Below are 16,844 nucleotides of genomic sequence, written 5' to 3'. Positions count from 1 at the left end.
TGTACTCCTAAGTTCTTTTTTGGAAGGATCAGCAGTACCAGGATTGGATGTGATGCCTGGGAAAAAGTAGTTTTGTACTAGGCTGGTGGGGTAGTTAAGTCCAATGAAGGCTGAGGTTAGAATGGTGGTGTATTGATGTAAAGAGTCTGCATCTGAACAAATATGCTTGCCTCAAGTGCCGAGGCTGCATGGGAGGAAACATTTGACACAGAAAGGATGACAACTGTCAAAATGTAAGTACTGTTTTTGTTAGTAGGTTTAATGTGAACAGAAGGTTTTAGCTGACGCTCGGTGAGCATGGGATTTGGATAGGACCGTGTGGAGTTTATTTCGGAGAAGGTATTTGGAGAGTTCAGAGATTTTAACAGGTCACCTCACCATGAGTCCATTTGGCAAAGATGTCATAAATGTATCTAAACCAAACCCAGATGCTATAGAAGCCCTCTCCAAGCAACCTATGAAAAGGCATAGGAAGGAGCCATCCTGTTTCCCATTGCTATGTCCCTGATCTGTTTGTATGCCTGGCCCTCAAAGGTAAAGTAGTTGTTTGTAACTGTAAAGTTGATTAAGGTGGTCAGGAAGGATGCCAGGTTTAGAATCGGGTGGGTGCTGGTTGAGGTAATGTTCAGCAGCAGACTGTTTGGCTTTCTACTTTGGTGTGACTACTACCAAGTTATCAGCTAAGATGGATGGACATAGACAGAGCATGTATACTGGCAACAAACAATATCCTTTTGCAGAACATACTCTACAACACGAGAGTTGTGACCTTGGTGCGTGTTTCACCACTCGTGCCATCTGGATTCTTCCCTCTGACATTGGCTTCTCAGAGCTCTGCAGGTGGGAACTAGTGTTATAACATGTCCTTGGTCCTTCACACACATCTGACCTTAATTTATGTTACTTTCTTTGGTCTCAGCATTTCCTCTCTGTGACTATTCGTTTCTTCATTCCTTTTTAATTTTCCATATATATCATTTCCTGACATGTCTACTTCTCCCTGCCCCCCCCCCCCCCCCCCCAAATCCCCCTCCCCCTCCACCACTACCTCATATAATGCATTTAGATTTCCACTCTTATTAACTCCCACATGTTGTTTTGTCAGTAATCTCTGTCTTGTTTATCACCCTATCTGTTGTAAACCCTTGTCGCCAGTTTTGTAAAGGCCTCGTTGATACTGCTGTGGACGCTGAGTTGCCACTGTTGTTATGGTAGGCTGAGTTTGTGAGTTCGTGATATGGCGTCTGGTGCAGTACACCGCTAAGATAATTTCTCTGTGCCACTCTCACACAGCTGTGCCCCATGTCAGGTAACAGGATAGGAGAATGAAGGTTTTACAACCCTCCAACAAATTTGTAACTAAGTCACGCAAATGAGTTAAAAAAGTTTACTTACCTTTGTGACTTGTTGAATAGTGAAGTCTTCAACACTGCATGTAATATAACACAAAAAAGGCCCTCAATGGCTAAGTACAAATATCATAGGTAAACTTCACAGTATATAGCAAATGCAATTTACAACAACTATCTGATCACTTCTAAGAACTCGCTAAATGACATTTCCTGTCTGTCAGCCCTGGGTGATGATCTGTAACCAAGTGGGCGAGAGCTGCTCTTCTACCTTCTGTTGTCACCCAATCATTGGCGGTTTGTACTCAGCCACAAATTGGCCAAGGTGAAGCCGATATCTTCATTGTCAGCGCTGCCCGTGGTGCCGGTGGAATTCACGCAAATGGCGAGTCTCTATGGCACTGGCACCAGCTCGCACCTTTGCACTAGTGGTGCTTTTTCCCTGGCTGTGTCTTGTTTGGATGACACAGCACAATGTTCCACCCTTAAGCTCTCAGGTTTTCAAATCTCGTGCAGGGCAGCCCCTAACAACCCGTCTTTCCTACTCATCCCATCCTACAACTCTCCCCTGACCTGTGGTTCTGGTTTACTTTTCCCATAATTCTGCCCATTTCCTAAACCTCGCCAGTCCTCTTCCTTCACCCTTCCTCCTTCCCCTTCAACCCTTCTGCCAGAAGAAAAGCCACTGGCTCCAAAAGCTTGCACATTTCGTAACATTTTTATAAGAGTTTTCTCTTGCTGTTGCTTCATGAGTAGATTTTTTATCTATCCAATTATATTCACTCTTTAGTTGTACATTGTTAAAACACTGAGAGCAATTTGGATGCTGCAGCTGTCAACGTTTTAACAGTTTACATCTGAAGACTGAATAAGTATTACGTCAACTGGAGATGGGTGAAAGACTGATACAAGTATTGGTATGAATAAGAATATGTAAAAATATGACTGGTTTCTGCACTTCTTAAAATAAAGTAATCCACAGCCATGGAGCTCAACAACCAATGAAATGGATAAGTTATAGCATATTTTTATTTTTTAGTAGACGAAGCACAGCAGTAATTATGTATGTTATAGCAGGTGTGGGATAGCTGTGGGAAAACTGGTGCAAAACACGAGCCATTCTTGCAGGACAGGGTAGGTTTGTGTCTGCCTGTGAGTGCAGTAGGATCCATAGATGGTTTGTGAGACAGGGGAGATATGTGGTAAAGTGTCAGTCAGACCAGCTGTGCACATACACACAGTCCTTTATTTGATCATTCAATTTGACTCCTCCATGAACATGAACAAGTGTTTAATTATTCCCTCTGGTTAATAAAGTCATTGCAGTACATTCCCTCCTTCACATACTGTTTCCCATAGCATGGCAGCTACATTAATGGCCAGTGTTGCAGAGATGTGAGCTGCTTACTCAGTGGAATGTTGAGCTGGTGTACCGACTCAGCAGTGGTGATACAGACGTGGTACAAAGCTTCATATCTCTGCAGTGTGGAACAATGCCAGCCAGGATCATCTCCTGTCTTTACGGCAGGCTGGGGCATCCCACTGGCACATTGATGGTGTTGACGAGGGTTGACCGTGAACCAGTGATGAGAGAGCAGGACCGGCACCTAGTGGAGTGCTGACCACCTGGGCTGGGCAGAAAAGTGACGGTCATTGATTTGCAACCCAGTGGCAGCAGAGCTACGGGGATGGGTACAATTGACACAGACTGTCACGTAGTGCCTAGTTGGCCAAACGAACTGGTTTGGCTGTGATTAAATACTACTTTTTCCTGCTGATTTCTGCTGTTTACATTGGTTAATGTTACATGCTGAATTGTCTGGAATGTGCCAGTTACCACCAGCTGTTGTAATTGGGCTGCAGTACTCCTGCAGCATGTGTCACACGTTGGTGGCAAGTGCGGTCTGTTGTCATAGAGGCATTGTGACGCTGCTGACACCATGTTACCCTCGCCAACTGCAACGGATTTGGCAGTGGCTTGGTTTTGTCACGGCATTCCTCTGCTGGTTCCAAGTCTCATTTATATCCTTTAAAGAGCCCAAGAATATTGTAAAATCGACTATATGAAGTTAGCTTGAGATACATCTCTGCTTCATTGACTGCTTGTATTAACCATTGTCGATACCTATTATGTACGTGTGTTTACTACATGACAGTTGTTATCTACTATTTTTAATGGTTCATACTCTTTTTGCATTAAAGCACTCACTACCAATCTGTACATCCATAACTGTGAAGATTTTGTATGTAATATGTGGTTTTCCATGACATAAATTATTATGACATGTGAGATAATATTGTCTTTCATAAATAATGAAATTTCGGGTGCACATGTGTCTAGGTAAATTGCCAGATCACAGGTCAATGAAAGTGCAAGATAAGCCATTGCAAATGTGAAGTGCTGGTACACTAAAAACTGTTGTAACTGCCAGAATGTTGAATGCAAGCATGCAAATGTGCATGCATTGTGTTGTACAGGTGCTGAATGTCAGTTTGTCAGATGGTGTTGTGCGCCTGTTGCACATGGCCAGTTAATACAGGAGTGGTTAATGCTATTTGTGGATGATGCTGGAGTTGTCAATCAATGGTGTTGCACATGTACTCGATTGGAGACAGATCTGGTGATCAAGCAGGCCAACGCAACATGTCAACAGTCTGTAGAGCATGTTGATTTCAGCAGCGATATGTGCGTGAGGTGTTATCCTGTTTTAAAACTACCCCTGGAGTGCTGTTCATGAAAGACAGTGCAACAGGTAGAACCACCAGATTGACATACAGTTTTGCAGTCAGGGTGCATGGGGTAATCATGAAAGTGCCCCTACTTTCATACAAAATTGTACCCCAGACCATAACCCCAGGTGTAGGTCAACTGTGTCTAGTGTGCAGACAGGTTGGTTGCAGGCCCTCAACTGGCCTTCCCCTAACCGACACAAGGCCATCACAACAGACCTCCACCCTGCCCTCCAATTAGGTTTCACTTGACACCACTGTAGTAGCAAAGGGTGGTGATTTGGGGTGAGTGGAATGCATGCTGCAGTGTGTTTTAGGTTAGATGGCTTTGGGCAAGTACAGAAAGGGCAACAGCCTCAACAGGTGCGGGGCAAAGTCAGGACATGCGGGGACCAAGCAGCAATCGGTATTGTAATTGTCAACTGTCGAAGCTGCGTTGGTAAAGTACCAGAACTTCAAGCGCTGATAGAAAGCACCGAAGCTGAAATCGTTATAGGTACAGAAAGCTGGCTTAAGCCAGAGATAAATTCTGCCGAAATTTTTACAAAGGTACAGACGGTGTTTAGAAAGGATAGATTGGATGCGACCGGTGGTGGAGTGCTCGTCGCTGTTAGTAGTAGTTTATCCTGTAGTGAAGTAGAAGTGGATAGTTCCTGTGAATTATTATGGGTGGAGGTTACACTCAACAACTGAGCTAGGTTAATAATTGGCTCCTTTTACCGACCTCCCGACTCAGCAGCATTAGTGGCAGAACAACTGAGAGAAAATTTGGAATACATTTCACATAAATTTTCTCAGCATGTTATAGTCATAGGTGGAGATTTCAATTTACCACATATAGACTGGGACACTCAGATGTTTAGGACGGGTGGTAGGGACAGAGCATCGAGTGACATTATACTGAGTGCACTATCCGAGAATTACCTCGAGCAATTAAACAGAGAACCGACTCGTGGAGATAACATCTTGGACCTACTGATAACAAACAGACCCGAACTTTTCGACTCTTTAAGTGCAGAACAGGGAATCAATGATCATAAGGCCGTTGCAGCATCCCTGAATATGGAAGTTAATAGGAGTATAAAAAAAGGGAGGAAGGTTTATCTGTTTAGCAAGAGTAATAGAAGGCAGATTTCAGACTACCTAACAGATCAAAACGAAAATTTCTGTTCCGACACTGACAATGTTGAGTGTTTATGGAAAAAGTTCAAGGCAATCGTAAAATGCGTTTTAGACAGGTACGTGCCGAGTAAAACTGTGAGGGACGGGAAAAACCCACTGTGGTACAACAACAAAGTTAGGAAACTACTGCGAAAGCAAAGAGAGCTTCACTCCAAGTTTAAATGCAGCCAAAACCTCTCAGACAAACAGAAGCTAAACGATGTCAAAGTTAGCGTAAGGAGGGCTATGCGTGAAGCGTTCAGTGAATTCGAAAGTAAAATTCTATGTACCGACTTGACAGAAAATCCTAGGAAGTTCTGGTCTTACGTTAAATCAGTAAGTGGCTCGAAACAGCATATGCAGACACTCCGGGATGATGATGGCATTGAAACAGAGGATGACACGCGTAAAGCTGAAATACTAAACACCTTTTTCCAAAGCTGTTTCACAGAGGAAGACCGCACTGCAGTTCCTTCTCTAAATCCTCGCACAAACGAAAAAATGGCTGACATCGAAATAAGTGTCCAAGGAATAGAAAAGCAACTGGAATCACTCAATAGAGGAAAGTCCACTGGACCTGACGGGATACCAATTCGATTCTACACAGAGTACGCGAAAGAACTTGCCCCCCTTCTAACAGCCCTGTACCGCAAGTCTCTAGAGGAACGGAGGGTTCCAAATGATTGGAAAAGAGCACATATAGTCCCAGTCTTCAAGAAGGGTCGTCGAGCAGATGCGCAAAACTATAGACCTATATCTCTGACGTCGATCTGTTGTAGAATTTTAGAACATGTTTTTTGCTCGAGTATCATGTTGTTTTTGGAAACCCAGAGTCTACTATGTAGGAATCAACATGGATTCCGGAAACAGTGATCGTGTGAGACCCAACTCGCTTTATTTGTTCATGAGACCCAGAAAATATTAGATACAGGCTCCCAGGTAGATGCTATTTTTCTTGACTTCCGGAAGGCGTTCGATACAGTTCCGCACCGTCGCCTGATAAACAAAGTAAGAGCCTATGGAATATCAGACCAGCTGTGTGGCTGGATTGAAGAGTTTTTAGCAAACAGAACACAGCATGTTGTTATCAATGGAGAGACGTCTACAGACGTTAAAGTAACCTCTGGCGTGCCACAGGGGAGTGTTATGGGACCATTGCTTTTCACAATATATATAAATGACCTAGTAGATAGTGTCGGAAGTTCCATGCGGCTTTTCGCGGATGAAGCTGTAGTATACAGAGAAGTTGCAGCATTAGAAAATTGTAGCGAAATGCAGGAAGATCTGCAGCGGATAGACACTTGGTGCAGGGAGTGGCAACTGTCCCTTAACATAGACAAATGTAATGTATTGCGAATACGTAGAAAGAAGGATCCTTTATTGTATGATTATATGATAGCGGAACAAACACTGGTAGCAGTTACTTCTGTAAAATATCTGGGAGTATGCGTGCGGAACGATTTGAAGTGGAATGATCATATAAAATTAATTGTTGGTAAGGCGGGTACCAGGTTGAGATTCATTGGGAGAGTGCTTAGAAAATGTAGTCCATCAACAAAGGAGGTGGCTTACAAAACACTCGTTCGACCTATACTTGAGTATTGCTCATCAGTGTGGGATCTGTACCAGATCGGTTTGACGGAGGAGATAGAGAAGATCCAAAGAAGAGTGGCGCGTTTCGTCACAGGGTTATTTGGTAACCGTGATAGCGTTACGGAGATGTTTAATAAACTCAAGTGGCAGACTCTGCAAGAGAGGCGCTCTGCATCGCGGTGTAGCTTGCTCGCCAGGTTTCGAGAGGGTGCATTTCTGGATGAGGTATCGAATATATTGCTTCCCCCTACTTATACCTCCCGAGGAGATCACGGATGTAAAATTAGAGAGATTAGAGCGCGCACGGAGGCTTTCAGACAGTCGTTCTTCCCGCGAACCATACGCGACTGGAACAGGAAAGGGAGGTAATGACAGTGGCACGTAAAGTGCCCTCCGCCACACACCGTTGGGTGGCTTGCGGAGTATAAATGTAGATGTAGATGTAAATGTGTCTGGCTCAGTGCTTCCCTTGAAGGTACTGATTTGTAACAGTTCATTCTGTCACTGTGGTGCCAACTGTTGCTCAAGTTGCTGCTGCAGATGCAGTATGATGCACTAGAGCCATAGGCCGAACACGATGCTCTTCCCTCTCGGTAGTGCCACATGGCTGTCTGGAGCCCGGTTGTCTTGTGACCGTACATTCTCACGGTCACCGCTGCCAGCAAATGTGTACAGTGGCTACATTGCTGTCAAGTCTTTCTGCAACATCACAGAAGGAACATCCAGTTTCTTGTAGCCCTATTACACAACATCGTTCAAACTCAGTGAGTTGTTGATAATGGCATCTTTGTCACCTCAAAGGTATTCTTGACTGACATGAACTCACCATGTCCAATGTTAAAGGTAACCAATGCTCACAACTGTTACAGCATGTATTTAAAGCAAACCTGATTTGCATCCCCATAGTGGTACTAGACAGCGCAACAGTGCCACTCGTGTGTGACTGGCACGGAATATGAATACACATCATCTTTCAGATGTAGACACACACCTACCAGTTTTTGTTTGTGTTGCACAACTCCTTGGCATTGAGATTTTTTTCCATCAGTGTGTATCCATATTTTTCTGTAGTTGGTTTCGCTCTGTTTTGGTTGATACAGATATGAGAAGATGGTACAATACTGAAACCAGTATTAATAAAGAAGTGTTAATACAGCTCTGTGTCATGCATTTCAAAGAAATATACATTTGTTTGTAGTGAATATGAAGCAAGTTTTCTGCTGTTTTATATTCACTTTATTGTTTTGCAAACCTGCTACTTCAAATGCTCTCTTTACATTTTACTCACACTTATCATATTTTGTATTTTATTTTATTCCTAAGTGGCTGTTTGTAGTAGTCAAATGATCTGGAGAGATTGCTTTGTCATTATTGTGCATACATTACTGTGGTGTTTCAGGGCTGATCAAAAACTGAGCCTTGTAGCAAATCCTGGACAACTTTTAAAACCTGCACAAACTGAGTCAATGTCCTGTGAATATCTGTCTCTCGACGCAATGGAAAGATGGATAATATGTAAGTAATATTTAGGAGCAATATTTGAATAAAAGTAAACCATTTGTGTGTGTGATAGAGGAGGAGGAGAAGAAGAAGAAGAAGAAGAAGACAAAAAGGAACAAAAGGAACACCTCTCTGCATTCCTTGTTCTTTCTGATGTGGCTTCTATATGAGTTTGAAACTGAAAATCATTACATACTGCAGTTCCAATGTAATCTGTGCTCTAACATTGTATGTAGTGTCCTTATTTTCAGAGTCTATTTAATTTTATTGTTAGCAGTGATAAAGAGAAATTAGTTTCATTACTTTCCTGATCATGGAAAATACAGAGGAAGGAAACAATATGAAAATCATTCAGGAGTCGGAGTAAGTTCAAATCCTCATCGTATGATTTGCCTTGCACAGGCAATGATTTTACACTTCGTTGGTTGTTTGTAATATTCAACTGTGATGCAGAAATTTAGATTTCATCATTCACATCTCATCTGGAAAGGCAACTGTGGAAGATAAATGAGAATTTGGGCATGTGAGCTAACTATGTGTCTGCTGCGTAAAAATCGTTCTGTATGTGCTGCCATGTCACATTGTTGAATGACATGCTTTGGTATTCTGGGCAATAATGTAGGGCAATATTTCCAGAATTCTTTTAATCCATATGTTGTAGTAGCCTGTTATCTTAGAACTGTCTGCTATGTATAGTGTGAGACCGACAACATGAGTTTTTGACATCAAACATGTTAATGTGTATTTGTGGTGGTCTATGGCTGTCATGTTGACAGTGAAATTGGTCTCATGATCATACTGCACTTAATAGCCGGTGGCTGCTTTTCTGAAAACTTATTATAATATGGACTGTGTTGTAATTATTCTAATGCTGTGGGGGACCTGATACATTGTGGGAAGATTGGTATATCTGATTGATTCATATATGGTAAATTCATTTTCTCCCCAAAGGCTGTTGTACCTGTATTTAAGTGCATTCGCCTTGCTTATAGTGTCCTTATGAAATGAAGAATGTATGACATCTATATACTTAAACAAAATACCATTTCTTATTGGTGTAGCCTGAAAATAAGTAACATTGACTTTGGACAGAGATTATGTTGAAATCGAGTTTAATATCATGAGTATTTGATTTTGTGTACTGAACAAGAAACTTTGTGATAAATAGTAATACTTTCCTTTCCCCAAAACATCAATTTATGATACTACTTTTTGAGTTCTACTAATGTGGAGACTTGCCTTTGTCTGCCACGTAATGAACAGAATTGAGCCCACTACCATCAACTCCGATGTTGTCCAGTGGACATTATACCAAGTCACTTCTTGCAAGAGATGCTGTAAGACCATGCAGAAAAGGAATTATCAGGAAGTGTTGATTGAGATGATGATGGATGAAATGATTTGATTATGATACTGCATAAGTTTTGTCTCCATGGATTGCTGTTGGAAACATTCGTGACGTGTTGCAGCTTTAGCAGCCAACGCACGGGTGGCTGCATCAAATATAAGTTAGCACACTGGTACATTTCCAGTGTCATTTATTCTGATTTATAACCCATGTAGACTATTTCTTGGAGGTGGGTTTGATTGGAATTAGTATTTAGTTCAGTTTGAATTGCAGAAGACATTCAAAAAATAGTACACCCTTTAAAAATTCAGCCTTTATTTCAGTTTCTCAATTGCACTTTTATTTTTACGATGACTAGTTTTGATCAATATTTGACCATCTTCAGATCTATGTATATACTTAAGCAAACTGTCCTATCCATACAGAAGTACACATCACAATATCACACGTAAAATCTCCCAACAATGCTGAATGGTGATAGTTCGTTGCTTGTGGAACTACATAGATCTGAAGATGATCAAATATTGATCAAAATTAGATACTAAAATAAAGGGTAAATTTTAAATTTCAACACAGTTGCGAAATCTCCTGTGATGAATTTTTCAACAACAATGAAAATAATAGGCCCTCTTTAAAGATGTCTTAATTTGCAATGTAACTATACAGGTGTGTGTGTGTGTGTGTGTGTGTGTGTGTGTGTGTGTGTGTGTGTGTGTGTGTGTGTAGTTCTCTGTCTCATTTATGTGCTTTTTGATGATGCAACATGCCTACTATTTGGTGAGTTGTTACCTCTGCTCGTATTGTTTACATTCCATCAGGACTTTCCATTTCTGTAGTGATGTCTTAATTCTGCTAGTCTTAAAAGCTTCCTTAAAACATTTGTAAAATGCTAATTTTGTGTTTTTGACACCAGCTCCTCTGCCGTTTGTGCCCAGTTCTAAAAGAAAATACCATTTTTTGTGTATGTGTTTGTTTTATTTTTATTTTTTTTCTATGGTGGCGTAATAGCTGTAATGAAGTGCCATGATATGATATTGTGGTTATGTTAGGTATTTGTAATTGTTGAGCTGCTTGTGTCTTTATAGATTTTGCAGCAATTATTCCCTCACAATTGGTGTTTACCCTGAGATAATAGTCACTGTCTTCACTTAAGTCATTGAAGCAGCTGAATGGGTTGAAAATAAATAAGTCGCCAGGTCCTGATGGGATTCCAATTCGGTTTTACAGAGAGTGCTGTATTGCATTGGCTCCTTACTTAGCTTGTATTTATCGCGAATCTCTTGCCCAACGTAAACTCCCGAGTGACTGGAAAAAAGTGCAGGTGACACCTGTATATAAGAAGGGTAGAAGGACAGATCCTCAAAATTACAGACCAATATCCTTAACATCGGTTTGTTGCAGGATTCTCGAACATATTCTCAGTTAGAATATAATGAATTTCCTTGAGACAGAAAGTTGCTGTCTATGCATCAGCACGGCTTTAGAAAGCATCACTCCTGCAAAATGCAACTCACCCTTTTTTCACATGATATCTTGCGAACCATGGATGAAGGGTATCAGACGGATGCCATATTCCTTGACTTCCGGAAAGTGTTTGACTCGGTGCCCCACTGCAGACTCCTAACTAAGGTACGAGCATATGGGATTGAATCTTCTGGTAAACCTTCCGGGATGTAAGGTCGTGGTCCATGAAACTCTTCAGCTCCTAACGTTTCGTCCAGAGCTGCGCTGGACATCTTCAGAGGGGTGTTTCTCCTCCGGTGAGTCTTGCCAACTGACGGGTCGGACGTCTGAGAGCGACTTATATATCGTAGAAAGTGGGCGTGACCAGAGTTGCACGTGATATGCAGAGATAATCTTTGTCAGAGATGAAACTTAACTATTGATCGTAATCTCGTCACGGATAAAACTGTCTAGCAATTCTGTAGTGCTACTGTCCAAATATCACTAAGTTTGATGGTCTCTTCTTTTCGATTAAAATTATCCCTATGTTTATATATTTCAATTGCTTCTCTACAAAGCCGTGGGTAATAGTTCGTCGTCGTAGATAAAATTTTTGTTTCGGAAAACTTCACTTGATGATTTTCTGACTGAAAAGCGTGTTCTGCTACAGCCCATTTATCTGTTTTTCCTAAGCGGCAAAGACTTCTGTGTTTTTTTAACCGTGTATTTATGCTTCTTTTTGTTGTTCCTATATAAACTTTACCACATGTACACGGAATTTTATATACGCCACTGGCTGATAGAGGAGCAAGTTTATCTTTTACAGACCGGAGAACATGACAAATTTTCTTCGTTGGTCTAAAAACAGGTCTAATATCATGTTTACTTAAAATCTTTCCAATCTGATCCGTTACTTTCTTTATAAAAGGGAGAGAGACTGTATTCTTCCATCATTTTTCGGGCTTGTCCTTAGGCTTTTTGTTGCTTGGGTGCAGAATTCTGCTTACTTCTTTCTTTGAGTAGCCATTTTTCTCAAAAGTGTGCTTCAGATGTTTTAATTCGACATCTAGATACTCTGGCGTGCAAATCCGTCTGGCTCTGTCAATGAGACTTTTAATCACACCTCTCTTTTGTTCTGGATGGTGGTTAGAGTTTTTATGTAAGTATCTGTCTGTGTGCGTTATTTTTCTAAAAATCTGTTGTTTCAATCTTCCATCTGTCTGTCTCATAACTAAAACATCCAAAAATGGTATTTTGTTATCATTTTCTCTCTCCATAGTAAACTGGATTCTTGGATTTATATTATTAAGGTAATCAAAAAATTCATCTAAGGCTTCTCTACCATGTGGCCAGACCACAAATGTATCGTCTACATACCGATACCAGCGAGATGGTTTCTTATCTGCTTTTTCCAAGGCTGACTGTTCGAATTTCTCCATGTAGAAATTAGCTACTGCAGGACCCAATGGGTTACCCATTGCTACGCCATTAAGTTGCTCATGGACCACGACCTTACATCCCGGAAGGTTTACCAGAAGATATGTCATCCGGTCGTGAAAGCCTTCATACTGTGATCATATGGGATTGGTTCCCAAATATGTGAGTGGTTCAAAGACTTCTTAAGTAATAGAACCCAGTATGTTGTCCTTGATGGTGAGTGTTCATCGGAGGTGAGGGTATCGTCTGGAGTGCCCCAGGGAAGTGTGGTAGGTCCGCTGTTGTTTTATATCTACATAAATGATCTTTTGGATAGGGTGGATAGCAATGTGTGGCTGTTTGCTGATGATGCTGTGGTGTACGGGAAGGTGTCGTCGTTGAGTGACTGTAGGCGGATACAAGATGACTTGGACAGGATTTGTGATTGGTGTAAAGAATGGCAGCTAACTCTAAATATAGATAAATGTAAATTAATGCAGATGAATAGGAAAAGGAATCTCGTAATGTTTGAATACTCCATTAGTAGTGTAGCGCTTGACACAGTCACGTCAATTAAATATTTGGGCATAACGTTGCAGAGCGATATGAAGTGGGACAAGCATGAAATGGCAGTTGTGGGGAAGGCGGATAGTCCTCTTCGGTTCATTGGTAGAATTTTGGGAAGATGTGGTTCATCTGTAAAGGAGACCGCTTATAAAACACTAATAAGACGTATTCTTGAGTACTGCTCGAGCGTTTGGTATCCCTATCAGGTCGGATTGAGGGAGAACATAAAAGCAATTCAGAGGCAGGCTGCTAGATTTGTTACTGGTAGGTTCGATCATCATGCGAGTGTTACGGAAAGGCTTCAGGAACTCGGATGGAAGTCTCTGGAGGAAAGGAGGCATCCTTTTCGTGAATTGCTTCTGAGGAAATTTAGAGAACCAGTATTTGAGGCTGACTGCAGTACAATTGTACTGCTGCCAACTTATATTTCGCAGAAAGACCACAAAGATAAGATAAGAGAGATTAGGGCTCGTACAGAGGCATATAGGCAGTCATTTTTCCCTTGTTCTGTGTGGGAGTAGAACAGGGAGAGACGATACTAGTTGTGGTACGAGGTACCCTCTGCCACGCACCGTATGGTGGATTGCGGAGTATGTATGTAGATGTAGATGTACCATGTGCTTGTCCCTCCTCCTTTTGCTTACTCATTATCCATTTTGTGTTTCAATTCTGGAAGGTTCTAAGTTATTGTCTTAATCAATTTTATACATAAATATGCTTATAACTTACAGTATGCCATGTCCAATGTGATAAAAACTTAGAAACAGCTCTCAAGTGCAGCATTATGCTATTAATAACCAGAAAAGTATTTGTTATCATTACAGAGTTCAAACAGAATTTTAAAGTCGAAACAGAATTTGAGAATGTCAGTCCACCTCTCAACAGTGTAAAACTGTCAGTTGGAGGGGTAAGAATTAACATAATTGCATTGCCTAATTCTTATGCATCTGAAGCAATTATTGTTTTTAAGGCAAGAATCAGATATTGAATTCCTGTGCCTGATTCTTGTTTTACAGTAACTATTTGGTATTACTGAGTCTTTATTTTATACATTTCGTGGTCAGTGCCTATTATTTACTGACTGAAATGAAATTTTGAGCTATTTTATAAATAAATTGCTTTACTTTGTGACTTCAACAGACTGACAGCATTAAAATAGGAAATAAGAGAAATGCTGTCATCTGTTATACAAACATCTATGTTGGCTTCTTGTGTAACCATTACAGCTGATTTAATAACAGATGGATGTAGTGAAGAAACGTGCATATTAGTGTGTGGCTGTTGACATATATACCTGTCTTGGTTCTTATTTTGTTGCTGGCAATAATTGTCAGTTTTTGTAGCTGGTGACTTCATAATGTGAAGTTTCTAAAAAGTGACTGCTGCTCAAACTGTAGGTTGCATACAGGTAGTCAAACATAAAGTAAACTGAAATTCCATGTGATTTTGATATTGCAGTCATAGAGTCAGTTGTTTCAGTTAGCAGTGTAACTCATGCTAATTTTCTTCACTAGGATATGTCAGTATTTGTAAAAAGTAATAATTATAGACTCGAAGAGTTTACTTAAAGTTGAAATCTACAGCCAAGTTCAGGCTCTTGATATGTGCCAAGCTACATGTATTTCTATACTACAGAGTTACAATGTCAAGTTTTGTGTTCTATGATGCGGAGTAATGGAATAGATAATAAACACACTTCTTCAGTAAAATGTTGTATAAAACATGTGTCACTGAGCCAGTGAATTTGTAACATCATAACGTGTGTAAATTGCTTCCTATTATTTAGAAGTGGATTTATAGATGTTAAATTGGCACATAATGTGTAAGTGATTCAAGCCAAGTGTTGTAGTGGCATGCTAATTTATATCGTACAATTCTATATCAATTTGTCATTTACTAAAGTTGTGTTACCATTGCTTTTATTTGTTGTGAGTCTGCTATGGTCAGTAGCATTACCAGCCTACGGGGGATTCCACCAAGAGGTTTTATGTTACCTCTAGGATAGTAATGCTAAGTGAAATGGCCTACCGAGTGAGGGGGAGCAGTGGTTAGCGCACAGGACTGACATTCTGGAGGACCCACATCCTGCCATCCTGATTTAGATTTTCCATGATTTCCCTAAATCGAATCAGGCAAATGCCGGGACGGTTCCTTTGAAAGGACATGGGCAATTTCCTTCCTCATCCTTTCCTAATCTGAGCGTGTGCTTTGTCTCTAATGACCTCATTCGTTATTGACGGGACGTTAAACACTAATTTCCTCCTCCTCCTGAACTTGCCTGGACTCTCATGGGAATCCTGTATTGGGGGCAAATACATCCACAAGAACTGTGGCTGAGACTTGCTCAGGGATGGCTCAGGAAGATTTGCTAAATGTTGAATTCTTTTACGGCTGTTGATGGTTACAAGAACATTGTACATGCACAGCGCCCTCTCCCTGGGGTACTTCTGTGTACTTGGTGAACACTGTTCTCAAGACAGATTATGCAGCAAGATATCCTAATGGAGAACAGTGCCCCTAAAATTACTGTAGAGAAAGTGTAACATATGTTACCACCATGGTGCACTTGTTGCACAATGGGTTGTGCAGAAAACATGGTGTTGGAGTACAAACCACCGCGTAGCAGGTGCACTACCTCAGCATGCCCTATGTTCTTTTGCTACTGAAGTTGCTACGCTGTGCTGTGGTATCAAATTCTGTGGCACACATACAGTTAGACATGTCTATACTTCTGTAGCTGTAGTGAACATTAACTTCAGATTTAGTTCTTAGTTCTATATTAGTAGCTGTACGATACGAGTAGTGCTGTGGTGTCAGTCTTAATGCGTATTTTACATTGTTAGTTCCGTAGTTTGCTGTACACTGAATCATTTCATTTTATAGCACTGTTTCATATTATGAGGATGAAAATATTTGGTTTTAGTGTTCTTTTCACCTCTGAAACTTCAAATAAGTGGCAGAGATTGCTACATACCAAATATGTATTGGGAGTAGTAGTTTGTTGTGACAGAGATTAAAACTTTGTTTTTTATTCTTCAAAATATGTAATGTAAGGATAAAGTGAAGTAAATATGTTTATGTTAGTGAATTCAAACAAATGTAGGTTAATAATAATTAATATTCATTTGAGTTACATTAAGCAAGAAATGCAAAATCAAAAGGTTGGAAAAGTATAAAAAACAAACTCCAGTGTTGATTGTTTGTGTATAACTGAATGGCCATCATGAATACATTTCTGTTAACAAAAACAGCAAATTCAAATAACATTGTTTCAGAGGAAACAATAGTTTACAAAATTTACGAACTGGAATGAGCAGGTTTAATGATGCTTTCCAAAGGTACAAAGGCCGGAAGAAGATTTCACATTTTGTTGCAGAGATGACACTGATATCAATGATTTGTGTGGGTGTTTCAGGGTGGGTGTAGGAGGGAGGAGAAGACACATGTTGTGCAGTAACATGACTCATGTGAACTTGATCTGGGAAATACACTGTTGTCCAAAATTAAAGCAACAAACCACTATTTCCCTACCTTGTGTCTAATTCACGATATAATTATAGAAACTGTCAACAGATATTCGTACCTAATCTGCATAGAAGATGGCATTTCAGTCTGTGGAAACCGCACAAACAATGACGTCAGGCGTCTATCAAAAGGAGTAGTGTTTGCTGCATAGTCCCACATCCACATTCACTGTGTGCACAGTCACAGTTGGTGCAGTATGGCACAGAGAAGAT

At 40.6% G+C, this 16,844-nt stretch overlaps 1 protein-coding gene across 4 annotated transcripts in view; it reads left to right on the top strand.

The window, feature by feature from the left end:
* The window catches only part of LOC124555677 (membrane-associated protein Hem-like), a 180,894-nt gene that overhangs the window by 24,854 nt on the left and 139,196 nt on the right, over window positions 1-16,844 (top strand). For all 4 annotated transcript variants that reach the window (XM_047129678.1, XM_047129676.1, XM_047129677.1 and 1 more), the window contains exon 6: window positions 8,233-8,348. In XM_047129678.1, the coding sequence (XP_046985634.1) occupies window positions 8,233-8,348 (116 nt within the window). The remainder of the gene's footprint in view (window positions 1-8,232; window positions 8,349-16,844) is intronic.

The sequence above is a fragment of the Schistocerca americana genome, chromosome X (assembly GCF_021461395.2).
Source record: "Schistocerca americana isolate TAMUIC-IGC-003095 chromosome X, iqSchAmer2.1, whole genome shotgun sequence".
Taxonomy (NCBI): domain Eukaryota; kingdom Metazoa; phylum Arthropoda; class Insecta; order Orthoptera; family Acrididae; genus Schistocerca; species Schistocerca americana.
Note: the sequence above shows the minus strand (reverse complement) of the source record. Positions and strands in the feature narration are given on the sequence as shown.